Here is a 16112-nt window from a genome sequence, read left to right on the forward strand (position 1 = left end):
TAAATGAGTGTTTCCAGGGCAGTATTTCTTTTCCAGTTTGATGACAACCTATTATTTCTTCACTGAAACATAGAAAACAGATAGGGAACGTCATGGGTCAATCAGGGCTCATAGATAAAAGGTGGGATGTATAATCACTCTTCAGTTAGCAACTACCTTGGTTAATGACTGTTTACATCTACAACAGTAGTAACTGGTAATAAAATTTCATTTTCTGACCAAATGCACACGTATGACCAAGCTTCTTGTACCTAAGAACAATGCACACTGGAGTGAAAGTAACACTATTCTAGTTGTATGAAAACTCATCTGAATGAGAAGGCAGCAACCAGTAATTTTCACAGCATCTGTCTCTCTCTCTCTAATGCACACCTATTTAGAAACTATTTCCCTTAATGACAAAGTTTCTGGAACAATGCTGTTGCTAAATAAGGAGAGGGTATAAAATGCAGTATCATATAAATGATGGTGAAAAGTAACCTATACATATTTTTACAGACAGATGCTTTTCTCAACAAGACTTATAATAGCTCGTTGCGGTGGTGGCTGCGGTAGAGGGTGAAAGACAGAGAAAATAATTTTTGCAGACAAGCATCCGGATTACCGAAGATTCCTAACACATGTAAATTGTCAGTTATCTTGACCACCAGGTAGCCAGTTTCATCTTTTGGGGGAATCATCAATCGCAGGTAACCAGATATTATTCTATCAGGAACTGAACTCCTGGATCTTTGTATGACAATTCATTACATTTAGGAGCCATCTAGATCCTGGTACTCAGTTGTTGCAAGAAGGGTTATATAACAGCTCTCTGCTCTGAGAGCTTCAATCTTGGCAGTTGCATGGTATTTGAAGGCAATTATTCTGATCTTTTATATTAAGCCAGTTCCAATGCCAGTCATCTTGTAAAAGGAGGAAGGATATGATGTTTATAATTTTATTAGGTTGCTGACTTTTCTCATTGCTCCTGAGAACTAGAGCTTAGACGATGTGGGAACTGGTCCCAGCCACTTCTCTCCTGTGAAGAAAATCAATACCAAACAAAAAAATCAAATTCAGAAAACAGGTTAAAGCCACAAATGAGGATAAATTTAATTACACCTCATCCTACACTACAAACTTTCAAATCTGAAACATTTCGAGCACAGAACAGTTGCCCTCATCTTACTAAAGTGTTTTAACCCTGTCTCAAGGGCCATTTAGCAAACACTTCTGGCAAAACTGAAATGCATTTTAAACTTAAAATGTTTTGAGCTTGAAATATTTCACACACCTCTTTAGTACAAAACATTATTGCATTTGCTTTATTACCTCACAAGATCCAGTTTGACTCAATATTCCTGGCTGCCCAACTGTATTCAAGACTTGAGTCCAAAGTATGATTTGTACCTACTCTACTCAAATCCTAGCCCTAAAATACAGTGTGAAGAAGCAAAGAGAGATGATCCTCCTAAGTATCTGAGAAATATTTATTGTGCAGCCCAAAATACTGCACTGTATATTAGACCCTAGAATAGGGGTGTCCAAACTTGGGAACTTTAAGACTTGTGGACTTCAACTCCCAGAATTCCCCAGCCAGCATGGCTGGCTGGGGAATTCTGGGAGTTGAAGTCCAAAAGTCTTAAAGTTCCCAAGTTTGGACACCCCTGCCCTAGAACTTTTTATCGAAGGTCCTGAAAACTCTTCCACAATTGAAAGAAATAGAGGAACTTTGTTCCAAAGCCAAAGAAAGTGCTGAGATCTGAAGAAAAGATCTGAAATATGTCTGATCTATAGTTAGCACTTTGCAGGCACACTTTACTACTTCTGTTATCCTCACATATTTGATTTTTGACATGCCCCCCCAAGAGCTTGTTTGAATTCAGATGTCAGCCTAATCCTGAAGCCTTCATTAAAAAACATAGAGGGTGAACACAGGGAAGGTAGTGAAAAGGGTAGCAAGGTACAAGATATGAAAGAGGGGGGGGGGCTTTGGCTCCACCTGGGGACAGGGAGGAAGGAGCAATATCGAAAAGGCTCAGGTCACAAAAATAAAAGTATTTGAAATATTTGTAATTGTTGATATACTAGAAAGTAACAAAGGAAAAATGATTGAACATATGGTTGATACAATGTAGAATAAGATTCTGTTTTTTGCTTATCTTTTATATGTTGTTTTTAATATTGTAAAAATTGTGAGATTTGGAGGGATTTCTACCACTAGCATGGGAGCTGCCAAAATTTTCTATGTACCCCTTTACCTTTCCCCATAAATGTTTAAAAACCAATAAAATTCTTTTTTAAAAAAAGAAGTCAGCCTAATCCAATCCACATCTCCAGGTATTACATTTATTCAATGCATAACTGCTTGCAAGCCACTATTTGAGGAATCTCAATCCAGTGTAGTGCTTCTGTTTCAGTAATAAATGAATGAGGCTTAGATCCATAGTAATGGCTATACCAAGATTGTTAGATATTCTTAGCTGGAAATTTATGTAATGAATTTTAAATGCTTTTGGCCAGAGGATGTTTCTAGCCACTATGTTCCAGCAGCTTTCTTCTAGTATTTCCAGAGCATTACTTGCTGATTAGTTGAAACTCTGGATGATCTCACCTAATTTTAGACTGCTCTTGACATCTTAAAACTCTTCTGTTTCAAGCAGTACTTCCAGATTAAAATGCAGAGGAGGGCAACCTTAACATTTTCACTTTAAAAAACCCTACTAGGTCAATCAAATTATAAAAAAACCACCAAACAGATTGTTTCCCCTGTAAAGGAAATTGGCAGTTTAACAAATAAATTGCTCTGTGCTCCAAAATTATCTATTCCATTTTTTTCCCAATGAGTTTCATTCAGACTCCTTTGCTTTCTTACTTCTGCTATCTAAAGTAATTCCCAAGAGCAAAAAGCAATTTGGATGAAAGCATCGGTGAGGAAAAAACTTCTTTCTTCCTCTTTCATGAGCTTTAGAACAAAAGTAGAATTATACAGAGGGTAAATTACATCCTACTTACATAATGTTTAAATTATGAGGACATTTTACATCTCTTTGTAAATTATTGGTTACACATATTTCTCTCCTTTTTCTTTATAGTGCTCAGTAAACACAACACTTATACATGCCTCCTAAAACAGCAGTCCTCAACCTTTCAATCTTGGTGGGCCGGCCCAACATGGGTTGGGCATAAGTGGCAGACGCATGTGCCCGCACACAGTTCCATTGGTGTGAGCGCACAAATGGAGTGAGTGGAGGGCGCTTGTGCTCATGTGTGACGCTCCACTTGCACAAGCAGAGAATGCTAGCGCACAAAGCTCTATTTGAATGAATGGAGCTTCGCATGCAAGCACTCTCCACTTGCGCAAGTGGAGCTTCACACGCAAGCGTCCTCCAATCAAGTGCCCATTGCTTGTGCGGTCCAGTTTAAAACAGGCCATGTTCGGGGGGTTGGGGACCCCTGTTCTAAGGTCCTCAGAGATAGAGTAAGATAATAGCAAGCTGTTTGAAGTAACAGGGAACCCAGCTGCATGATGTCAACTTGAGTATTTTGAAAAAGCTAAACAGGTTTTGGGGCACACTGTAACATAAAAGAAAAAAAAAACAGATGACAATAGCAAACAACCTCCATATTGTTAAGTGATAATAGCCGCAAAATAGTTTCCTCCTAACCCAAGACATTCAAGATTTTCCTTTTTTCCCTTTATTATGGAAGCTACAAGCAAACAAAATAATCTTTTGTAACTTTTGGTCCATTATGGAACCTAAAGAAAACTCCTCAATAATTCAAAACAAAAATATTAATAACACTCACCCAAAACATTTCCTAGTAGTTCGATACGATCTGAACCAAAGAAAAGCTGGGGTTGTCCGTCAGTCTGGATAACAAAACATGGCATCCCAAATGCCTACTTGGGAAAACCCAACATAAGGTATAAGTAGAAAATTCTGCTTCGTGTAATGACGTAGTTCAGGGTAACAGATGAAAACCAGAAGAGTTCCAATGTGTCAATTAGTTTCTGTATTAGATGGCTGCACATTTAACCTGAATTTCCCCAAGGACAGTTTTTAAAGTTTAAAAAAAAGCACATTATTGCTCCCCCCCCTCCCTTCCAAGAACTGGAAAATGGATCCAGTTCACCTGTGCCTCCACACCAATGCTATTTTATTGGGAAACATATTCAAGATTCATATACCATCAAAATTTACCTGCTCGCCTGGATGAGTAGAAAACAGGACAAAAGCCATAAAAGTAAAGATAGTCAACTGTCACACTTGCAAAAATCTCCCAATTTTACGAAGTCTTTGCTTTTTGCCAACTTTTTGAGTTTTCTGAGTATCACTGTTTTTCACAGTTCAGAACACCTTGCCAGCCATCCAACTATCTATACTTTGGTAGATGCAGGTGCATTTTAGCTTAAACTATAAAGCTTAAGTGAGATTAAGAAGCACATGTGTGGTTGCTCCTAAGCAAACCTTACTTATCTCCCATTGGACCAAATGTGGATTATGCTCACTGCTTTTCACTGCAATAATGTTGGCACACAAGTATGCATCAATCCTCATAAACAGATCTTAAGCATTATTACACATCAGTTCAAGCTGATCTGCGCATGGAATAGTTTTGTAAAATACCTCACTAAATGGGAAATAATAGGCAGTTAGTTACCTTGCTGCTGTGCTATATTATATTATAAGGCTGACCATCTGCCTTGCTCTTCGTGAATATGACAGCAATATTTCAATTGGAAACTATGGATAATAATAATTACAAAGATGCAGGAAAAATAAGTCAGAAGATTCCGAGGGGGTATAGGTCTTCTAAGGTGACTTCATTAGCCAACAAAGTTGCTCATCGGAGCATGAAAGAATTCAGCTTCCCAAGATCCTACATCTTTTTGAAAACAGACTGTGACTGAATGATATATTTCATAAAATATTGGCGCTTACCCCAAACTTCAGGGCTTCATCCGTTGTCTCTTTCAGACGGTTCTTCACCTCAGGTGAGGTGCTCATTTTCAGAAGCTCCTGGCTTTTACCTGAGGACAACCCTGCTTTCTCTGCAGCCTGAGGGAGAGGGGAAACCAAATATCCTAGAAGATGCAGCCAAGTTTATTTATTTATTTATACTACATATTTCTTAACTGCCAATTTCCCAGTGGTTCTGGGCAGTGTAAAGTTGACTGGATAAAACCTCAGGCAGCTTTCCATGTTGAGACACATAAACTACCTGAGATATTATAAAGGAAAGAAGAGGTTTGCAAAAATACCTAATAATGTCACTTAATTGAACTGGAAACAAAATGGCCTATCAAAGGAGCAGCATACTAAACTTATGGCCCAACTCAAATTGTTCAACATTTTATTTTTGGTTTGCTGGTATTGATTTAACTTCTATTCTTACCTACTAAAATACTTAAATTCTCTTTAGACAATGGATTCCCTTTTTTCACATAAGACTTCCCTTTTTACTTCAACAGTTAAGACGATAATCTACAGCAGTCCACAATCACAGAGAGTCTGGCAGCACTTTCTCTGAGCAGCAAATGTTATGAAAGGGCCTCAGCTTGTGTGAGCTGCAATTCATGATGAAGTATGATGAAATAACCTGCCCCATGTGGAAGCTTATGCCCTTTCTTAAAATTTATTAGCCATAAAATTAGTATTAGATTCCTTCTGGGTTATTATTAGTCTCTCTGGCTAAAAGTTTCCTCTTCTCACCGTGATCTCAAGTCTTAGGCTGAGATTTTTCTGCCTAAAGATTCTAGGGGTGAATGAATCAGTATGCAGAGTATTTACTGACTTTGAGGTAATATTCCATATAAATTAAGTAGCATACAATTCTTTTAAAAAGTAAACTACAGATTGTATGGGCTTTAATAGTCTTAAGTCCTAGGAAAACTGCATTTCCATGCACCAGATTTAGTGATAACACTACAGACAAACGTATTTTCTCCCAATTTGCTAATTTTAAAAGAATAAAAGACGTCTACATTCTTCAAAGAATTCGTGACTGAGGAAGAGAACAAAGCCACACAGGTTCCCTTCTGCATGGGCAGTCTTACAAGAGTCCCACACTTAGGACAGCAGGCATCTAAACACTGTCCAATTGAAACTTCTTTCAGAATTATCCAGCCAGAAGCACAGACCAGTCCTTTTGCATCCAAACCACCCTGAAGGAGAAGAGCAAGAGAAGAACATGAAGAGGAGCAGGAACTTACTGCCAATATATTTTCTGGCTGAATTATGTCTTCATCCTGGAAAAACAAAAAAATATGGCAACTGATTAATAAAGCTTGTGAATAAGATGGGTCAGGAAAATAGTGAGGTAAGAAAACAAAACTAAACAAAAACCATGAAGGACAACAATGGCCTTTGTCTAAATGAAATTGGAAATAGGTCCATTTAACCTACCTGGGGAATAGGGAGAGAATGAAGAGGAAAATGAGATATAGCTGGAATTTATTTATTTATTTAATTAATGTTCATTTAATTGGGTCTTAAAGAATATTTAAATTCCCGTAAGTCCCCACATAGTTCTGTATTTCGCTTAGTTGACTCACATGCATGCAAGTCTCATTAAGATGATTTTAACTTTCTTGCCTAAGTGATTATCTGAGAGGGTAGAAAAATGCCAAGAGAGATGCACGTGTGTGCAGGACTTCCATACCTACCCTGGACCAAATACGCATCCAGAGTTCTCTAGAAACAGACTCCAGAAACTGAGGTTCTGCTATATCCACAGCAGTGATGAAACGCATGGCAGGCAGACTTCCTGTAGACAGTAGAGACATATATAAGCATGCACAAAAAAGCTGTATAAATGCTAAATTTTAAAAGAACATCTTTGACTTTCTACTTCCTAATGTCCTCCACATTAGCAAAAACCATTATTTCCAAAATGCGTAACTGGCACCAATTTGGAGAAAACAATCTCTTTTATTACCTTTCACGATCACAGTGTTTAGGAAATCCTTCGGTACATTCATTGGCACTTGGCAATACTTTGCCATTCGACTGATATCCTTTAGCATATACTCTCCTCTCTTGGGAAGCATTGCTGGAGGCTGGTTCCCTGTTGCAAAAGATTGCAATTCACAAAATATGATTTCAATAGTAAACCTTTAATTTTGTGTTTGTGTTTTATTTTCCATCCATCAAAGTATGGGAAGCTAATATTCTAGGTTTGGATAGGATTGTGGAAATCTGAATATTGCATGCTTAATTTTAATGGAGAGAAGAAATTATTTATTTTGTTTGAGTTTTTTTACTTTAAGAAATTTGACCAAAATTAGTTGTTACAGGACAGCCAAGTAGACAGTTAACGGTGAACAAATTATACTAGACAGTGGCAATTCCCAACAGGATTCAGCATCAGTTGAGATCTTGCTCTCAACCCAGCAAAGCCTTTAAATAGGAAAATAATTCGTCTGCACTCATTTCTAATTAACTTTGGAAATGGTCACTTTAAAGATCACATAAATATCAAAGACCTTCAAAAATGACAAGTTTAATTTGACACCTAGTGTTCTACTTTTTTTTTCTCTTTGATATAAGGATTTTTAAATAAGAGATTTTAAGAGTTTAAAAACAATATATGGACAACAAGGAAAAAGGATTAGGAAAGTTATAAACAGAATAGGAAACCAGAAGAATAAATCAATAAATTTTCCAAATAAATAAATAAATTTGTAGAGTTTGGGGGAAAAGTATAGAATTAAATAATACACCAGTGAGAACAGAATTAAATCTATATTAGAAAGAGATTCTTTGAATGTTGCAAATGAACACTAGAGGGGACTAAAGAACCACGCATAAAGAAAAAAAGGGGGGGAAAGTGCATTTAAACAATGTTTAAACTAAAGTTTAAAATGGCCAATCCAGTATAACTTTTGAATTACTTGAAGAATTCATTTAAAAGGGACCAAGATATTAATAATTAATATCTTACAAAACATAAAGGTTCCAATGAAGATGTTAAGGGAAATTTTTAAAAGCAACTTATACCCAACCACATATACAGCATACAGAATAATAGAGTTTGAAGGGACCTTTGGAAGTCTTCTAGTCCAGTGGTGGGCAACCTTTTTTTTCAACTGAGCCAAATCTCGCCAAAACCACGATTGAAATTTATTTTGAGAGCCACATTTTTAAAACCGAAAATACATAGGATGGTTCAATAAACTCTGGCATTTGAAGCACGCAAGTCTTAAAGCTGTCAAGTTACAAGATCCTTGCATCCCTAACCCTTTAGGAAAAAAACCCCAAGGGGTCTTCAAACCTGACAGCTTTAAGACTTGTGGACTTCAACTCCCAGAATTCCTCCTCCAGTCATGTTGGCTCAGAAACTCTGGCATTGAAGCATGCAAGTCTTAAAGCTGCCAGGTTGCAAGACCCTTGCACCACTAACCCTTTAGAAAAAAAAACCCAGGGTCTTCAAACCTGACAGCTTGAAGGCTTGTGGACTTCAGCTCCCAGAATTCTGAGAATTGAAGTCCACCAAGGGCATCAATCATATTAGCCCAGGGATCTGCAAAATTGGCTCTTAAGACTGGTGGACTTCAACTCCCAGAATTCTGAGAGTTGAAGTCCACCAAGGGCATCAATCATATTAGCCCAGGCAGGGATCTGCAAAATTGGCTCTTAAGACTGGTGGACTTCAACTCCCAGAATTCTGAGAATTGAAGTCCACCAGTCTTAAAACAGCCACCTTTGCAGACCTCTGTGTTAGCCCAAAGCCTGGCGCTGGGCGGGCCTTGCTCCCCCATTGGTGGAGCCCCAAGAAGCGAGGAGGGAGAAAAAGAGACGGAGGAAAGGAGCTTCTCCCCCCCCCCGCAAAAATCTTATCAGGGAGCCGGCGGGCAGTAGCAAATTAGCTGATCACGCGGCATGATCGGCTAATTTGCTACTGCCCGCCCGGCTCCCCGGTTAGATTTTTGCTGGGAGGAGGCGGGGGGGAAGCTCCTTAGCCTCCGTTTCTTTTTCTGCCTCCTCGCTTCTCGTCCCCGCCCGACTTCAGGATCCTCCCTAATCATTGTGGGTCGAAAAGAAAAAAGGGAAAGGGGCGCTTGTTTTGAAGTGCCCGAGAGGAGGGAGGGGAGCGGGCGCCCGGCACACAGAAGAGCCACATTAAAGTGTGTAAAGAGCCGCATGTGGCTCGCGAGCCGCGGCTTGCCGACCACTGCTCTAGACTAATATGTGTATATATGGCCCACAGAAGCCTCCCCTATCCTATCCCCTTCTCTCCCTCAGGTTTGCCCCACAGAAACCCCCTTACCATATTTTTTCGGAGTATAAGATGCACCAAGGTTTTGAAGAGGCAAATTTAAAAAAAGTTTTTGCACTCTGCAAACCTCCTCAAAACGGCCTGTTCTTCGTGAAAATGGGCTCGGTTTTTTTTTAAAGGGCATGAATAGCCCTTAGGAGGCTTGTAGAGTGTTTCGGGGGGGAGGGGAGCAAAAAACGAGCCGTTTTTTGTGAAAACAGGCCCATTTTTGTGAAAACGGGCCCATTTTTTGTCAAAAAAAGGGCATTAGGAAGCTTATAGAGTGCTCCGCGAGGCGTGGGGGGGGGCAAAATTGAGCAAAAAATGGGCTGTCGTTTGCTCATTTCTGCCCTCCCCAGCCCACAGGAGCTCTCTGAAAGCCTTCAAAAAGTTATGCACGGCCATTTTGGTGAAGGGGGCGGGGTTTCAGGAGGCAAAAAATGTTGTATTCAGTGTATAAGACGCACCCAGATTTTCAGCCTCTTTTTTGAGGGGAAAAGGGTGCGTCGTATACTCCGAAAAATACGTTATCTTATCACCTTCTCTCCCTCAGGTTTGCCCCACAGAAACCCCACCTATCCTATCTCCTTCTATCTCTCAGGTTTGCCCCACAGAAGCCTCACCTATTGTATCCCCTTCTCTCCCTCAAGCTCCTCTTCAAACTCCCAGCTAGCAGGTCATGCACTGGCCACACCCACATCCAAGATTTCAGGTTGGGATAGGGAGTAGAATGTCTAACTCCTAAGCATCAGAGTGTGTTAATAATAATATACGAAATACTAATGCTCTGATGATCATTTCAAAAAATTCTTTGATACCGAGCACCTAGAAGCGAAGAGGAACATATGTGCCAAATTTCAAGTTTATAGGCTTTACAGTTCTGGAGAATTTGTGATTCCTGCGTGAGTGTTTTCACATAGATATAGATATAGATAAAACATATAATAGAGCTAGTTCAGATTTCCTTTAAAGAAAGACATAAGAAAAACAAACATGCAATGTTTCACCAATCTCTTTGATCTAGTGTTTTGCGACTCTACATTTGTAACTAGTTGCTTCACCTGAACTGGGTTGAATAATTACTTACTTACCAGTTGCCTTCATTATCCCTGCAAGGAAGACTGGCCGCAAATGCAGATCTAGATTCCAGATGGGACGGTACCTGCAAATAATCTAGAGACGACAGGGATTATTACAGGTGGCCCTCGATTTATGATCACAATTGGACCCCAAATGTCCATTGCTAATTGAGTTTTGCCTGATTTTATAAACTTTCTTGTCACAATTCTTAAATGAATCAGTGCAGTCGTTAAGTTAGCAACAGAATTATTATGTGAATCTTGACTTTTGCTTGTCAGGTCACAAAAAGTGATCACATGACACCAGAACATTGCAACATTCATAAATATGAGCCATAGTCGTAGATGAGAAAAACTGTTATAAGTCACTATTTTCAGTGCCATTGTAATTTCGAACAATCACTAAATGAATGGTTGTAAGTCAAGGACTACCTGTATTGAGAACTAGAAATCAGAAAATGCAAAGCAACATCTGTAACATTAGAGAGTAAAAGAACTTGGGTGCTCCCGCAATAGGAAAAGACAGCTATCACAAATACAGTGGGGCAAAAAAGTATTTAGTCAGCCACCAATTGTGCAAGTTCTCCCACTTAAAAAGATGAGAGAGGCCTGTAATTGGCATCATAGGTAGACCTCAACTATGAGAGACAAAATGTAAAAAAAACCACCAAACAATCACATTGGCTGATTTGGAAATAATTTATTTGCAAATTATGGTGGAAAATAAGTATTTGGTCACCTACAAACAAGCAAGACTTCTGGCTCTCACAGACCTGTACCTTCTTCTTTAAGAGGCTCCTCTGTCCTGCACTCATTACCTGTATCAATGGCACCTGTTTGAACTTGTTATCAGTATAAAAGACACCTGTCCACAACCTCAAACAGTCACACTCCAAACTCCACTATGGTGAAGACCAAAGAGCTGTCAAAGGACACCAGAAACAAAATTGTAGACCTGCACCAGGCTGGGAAAACTGAATCTGCAATAGGCAAGCAGTTTGGTGTGAACAAATCAACTGTGGGAGCAATAATTAGAAAATGGAAGACATACAAGATCACTGATAATCTCCCTCGATCTGGGGCTCCATGCAAGATCTCACCCCGTGGGGACAAAATGATCACAAGAATGGTGAGCAAAAAACCCAGGACCACACGGGAGGACCCGGTGAATGACCTGTAGAGAGATGGAACCAACGTAACAAAGGCTACCATCAGTAACACACTACGCCACCAGGGACTCAGATCCTGCAGTGCCAGACGTGTCCCCCTGCTTAAGCCAGTACATGTCCGGGCCCGTCTGAAGTTTGCTAGGGAGCATTTGGATGATCCAGAAGAGGATTGGGAGAATGTCATATGGTCAGATGAAACCAAAATAGAACTGTTTGGTAGAAACACAACTCGTCGTGTTTGGAGGAGAGAGAATGCTGAGTTGCATCCAAAGAACACCATACCTACTGTGAAGCATGGGGGTGGCAACATCATGCTTTGGGGTTGTTTCTCTGCAAAGGGATCAGGACGACTGATCCGTGTACAGGACAGAATGAATGGGGCCATGTATCATGAGATTTTGAGTGCAAACCTCCTTCCATCAACAAGGGCATTGAAGATGAAACATGGCTGGGTCTTTCAACATGACAATGATCCCAAACATACTGCCCGAGCAACGAAGGAGTGGCTTTGTAAGAAGCATTTCAAGGTCCTGGAGTGGCCTAGCCAGTCTTCAGATCTCAACCCCATAGAAAACCTTTGGAGGGAGTTGAAAGTCCGTGTTGCCCAGCGACAGCCCCAAAACATCACTGCTCTAGAGGAGATCTGCATGGAGGAATGGGCCAACATACCAGCAACAGTGTGTGCCAACCTTGTGAAGACTTACAGGAAACGTTTGACCTCTGTCATTGCCAGCAAAGGATATATAACAAAGTATTGAGATGAACTTTTGATATTGACCAAATACTTATTTTCCACCATAATTTGCAAATAAATTCTTTCCAAATCAGCCAATGTGATTGGCTGGATTTTTCTCATTTTGTCTCTCATAGTTGAGGTCTATCTATGATGCCAATTACAGGCCTCTCTCATCTTTTTAAGTGGGAGAACTTACACAATTGGTGGCAGACTAAATACTTTTTTGCCCCACTATATATTTTATTTATAATCTATTTTCCTTCAGGAGCATAGAATGCCATACATGACATCCTTTCCCCTTATTTTTCCCCACAATAGTTCTCTGAAGTAGGTTGATCTGAGAGGAAGCCACTAGCCCAAAGTCACCCAGAATTTCCATAGCGTGGGTGGAGCAGAAGCCGGGCTTCTTTGCCCCTAGTCCAATACTATAACCACTATACCACAATGGTTCCACGTGCATCTATTTAAAGGCAAGGCTCCAAAAGCAAACAAGTTCATCATTTGGCATGAACCTTTATAGGCTGTACTATCATGGAAGATCATAATAAGTTTGCTGAAAATCAGGTGTAAGTTTATTAGGATATAAATCCAGTAAAAGTAAAGTATCACAGGAACTAAACACAAAATGTGACTATTTTTTTAAAAACCCATCTTTATTATTTTAGCAGCTGGAGGGGGGGTGTCTGTCATAACTTTGAATTGTCACTAAGCGACTGATCTTAAGTTGAGGACTTTATTTAACTGTAATTTGAAATGGGAATAAAGTACTTTGATATTTTAACTAATACTATACATCATAGCCCACATAGCCCACTGACATCAAACGACCGAAAATATTAAACATTCTTTATAGGAAAAAGAAGAAAGGTGAAAGAATCTACATTAGTAAAATAAAGAAATCAAAACATCACAGTAAACATGGCTTTCTTTTCCTAATAAGCAAAGTTAACTATTTGGTTTATTTGCAAACCAGTTCTTTCACAGCAGGAATTAATATATTTCCCAGGTAAAATTGATAAATTTGGAAATAATACATTAAGATACCCTGGTAGTGGAAGCCATATTTTGTAATCATTCAAGATTGGAATACTGTACACAGCATATAGGGACTGCAAAAATAGGGATCACCACTAGATGGCAGCAAAAAGATGCAGAAACCCCTAAACATCTAGACTTGCATTCTTGCAGACCAAATATATATACTATAACTGTATATAATGAATCCATATGTGATATGATCCACTTTCCGCTTGACAAGAGTATTTTGAAATATTCATATATATCAGGATTTGTTTTCATCCAATTCAAGGCAACACACTCCATATTTACAAATAGTTCCAAAGTCCAATAATTCAAACTAAAGTGACTTATTGCTACACAGCTTAGTTTAATATTGCACTCGAGTCCCAACATACCTACAATCCATATACATAGTGCAGAAATGACAAATGTTGCAATGTTTTCAGCAGCCACAGAGAAGTGGGTCAAAGTTGAAACCAAGAAAGTCCTAGTAGTTTTGTGATTATTGCTGGCAATTGGGGGAGGGGGAAGTTTCCCTCTACTCCTTTCTTTCTAGGCTGGAGTATTTCCAGATGAGGATTTCATAGTATACTGAACATTATCCAGAAGTTGCAAACTTTTGTCAAGGGCAAAAGAGGCTTTTCCTAAGGCTGGGGAAATCCCCCAAAATTCCAGGAGCACAAACTTATTAGAGAGAGGAACAAGACAACCAGGGATCAAAAGATGGTTAACTGTTAAGAAAAATACTTAAATGGTGACAGGAAGAATACTAAAACGAAGTACAGGTGAAACTCGAAAAATTAAAATATCGTGCATTAGATATTCTAATTTTTCGAGTTTCACCTGTATCTTGGAGGCTGGCCCAGCTGACAGAAGGAGGGAGGGAAGGTACTCCTCACTGCAAGATGCAGGTGTAAAGAGGTCCCGTTTGCAAATGGAGATTCTCAATCATCCAGGTCATGGTTGCCCCCAAGTGCTTTTTCCAAAAGGCAGCTGGACTTCAAGAAAGGGCCGTCCTCCTATCCTGCTGTCGTGCATCTCCACATTAGCAAACAGCATGACGCTGGACTTTAAACCAAGAAAATTCCGGTCATCTGAAGCTGCAATTCACAGGACAAGAATCAAAGCTGATTCTTGCAGATTTGCAGATTTACCCTTCTAAGTCTTACTGCGCTTAGTTACAAGAGCATTTTTTTAAAAAATTACCATTGCTATTCTTATCCTACTCCAAATCGCACTTAACACGGCAGGAAATCAGACGGAAGCCCGACAGGTAGGCTCCTGAGCCACGCAGGCTCTGCTTGATTTGGAAGACACAAGGTCAGAGGGAACGGCTTTGCTTCCACATGGCTTTTCCCAGCGCTCTTACCTCAAAGCCAAGCCAGGAATAGGGGGATAGGACGTCGTAGAAACACTCCACCTTCTTCTTGCTGACTCCCGAACTTCCGCGCCCTGTAGCCATGCTCCGTCGGAAAGCCAGGTTGACGAGGGAAAACCTGCGGGTCAACATGCCTCCAAAGCAAAGGGAAGAAGGCAACACCCCCTACTCACCCCCACCAAAAGACGCGCTTTACGTCGTCACGTGCGGCTCTCGGAGCCCAACCCACTCCAGGGTTCCCTCTCGGCAAGCGGAGGAAGGCGGGGAAACGTCACTTGGGCGGCCGCAGCAGCCACAACAACGTTAACGACGACCAGCAGCTTTGCTAGAGAGGAAAGCACCAGTTCCTTCCCACTTACGGGAGGGAGGGAGGGGGCTGCTTGCAACAGTTGAAAAGTATCTGCAGCGCAACCTTCGGATCTTCGTGCTTTTCCATTTTTTTAGATTTGAGAATTACAGGAGTGCGTGGTGTGTATCTTTTAGGTTGAGGACAGTTTATTTCCCGGTCATCAGGTACCCAGGATTGTTAGTATCCCACAATCGTAATGAAATGCTATTAAGAAATGAGTTCCCTGTTAACTATACACATTAATTTTATGTTTGTGTTCTACAATACAATACAATACAATAGTAGAGTTGGAAGGGACCTTGGAGGTCTTCTAGTCCAACCCCCTGCTTAGGCAGGAAACCCTATACCGTTTCAGACAAATGGCTATCCAACATCATCTTAAAGACTTCCAGTGTTGGGGCATTCACAACTTCTGGAGGCAAGCTGTTCCACTGATTAATTGTTCTAACTGTCAGGAAATTTCTCCTCAGTTCTAAATTGCTTCTCTCCTTGATTAGTTTCCACCCATTGCTTCTTTTATTTCCCATCCATCAAAGTATGGGAAGCTAATATTCTAGGTTTGGATAGGATTGTGGAAATCTGAATATTGCGTGCTTAATTTTAATGGAGAGAATAAATTATTTGTTTTGTTTGAGTTTTTTTTTACTTTAAGAAATTCGACCAAAATTAGTTGTTACAGAACAGCCACGGTGAACAAATTATACGAGACAGTGGCAATTCCCAACAGGATTCCGCATCAGTTGAGATCTTGCTCTCAACCCAGCAAAGCCTTTAAATAGGAAAATAATCCAGCTGCACGCATTTCTAATCGAAACAATCGAAAATGAACAACTGGTGGTTTATGAGCAAATTCTAAAAACACCATAACACTAGTACTTTCTGTAATGTTTGCACCTCTTATTTCCTAGGCAGGGAATGCCAAGTGTACTTGCAAGCCCTCTTGCAGCTAGCGCGTGTGAAAATACAGCAAAGTAAAATAATCTGTGACAGTTCATGAGGAAAGCCATGTTTTATTGATTTTGTTGATGTCCATTAGATTATTTTCATTTTATTCACTTAGTTTGTCATTCAGGTAAAAGGTAACAGGAATTAGAATAAACATGAATAAGAACACAAGAAATGGGTACAAATAAATGGGGAT

General features: G+C 39.9%; 1 protein-coding gene across 1 annotated transcript; it reads right to left on the minus strand.

The window, feature by feature from the left end:
* Positions 1-515: 515 nt before the first annotated feature.
* On the minus strand, positions 516-14876 carry GSTK1 (glutathione S-transferase kappa 1). Its single transcript, XM_081944602.1, has 8 exons — positions 14614-14876; positions 10332-10413; positions 6922-7050; positions 6650-6750; positions 6197-6232; positions 4926-5042; positions 3790-3883; positions 516-1018 (listed from the first exon to the last, which is right to left on the minus strand). Exons 1-8 carry the CDS (start codon positions 14752-14754, stop codon positions 975-977), a joined length of 744 nt encoding a protein of 247 aa, XP_081800728.1. The 5' UTR covers positions 14755-14876; the 3' UTR covers positions 516-974.
* Between the last annotated feature and the right edge of the window lie 1236 nt (positions 14877-16112).

This window comes from Natrix helvetica (genome assembly GCF_964273705.1).
Source record: "Natrix helvetica genome assembly, chromosome: 2".
In the NCBI taxonomy this organism is placed as follows: Eukaryota; Metazoa; Chordata; class Lepidosauria; order Squamata; family Natricidae; genus Natrix; species Natrix helvetica.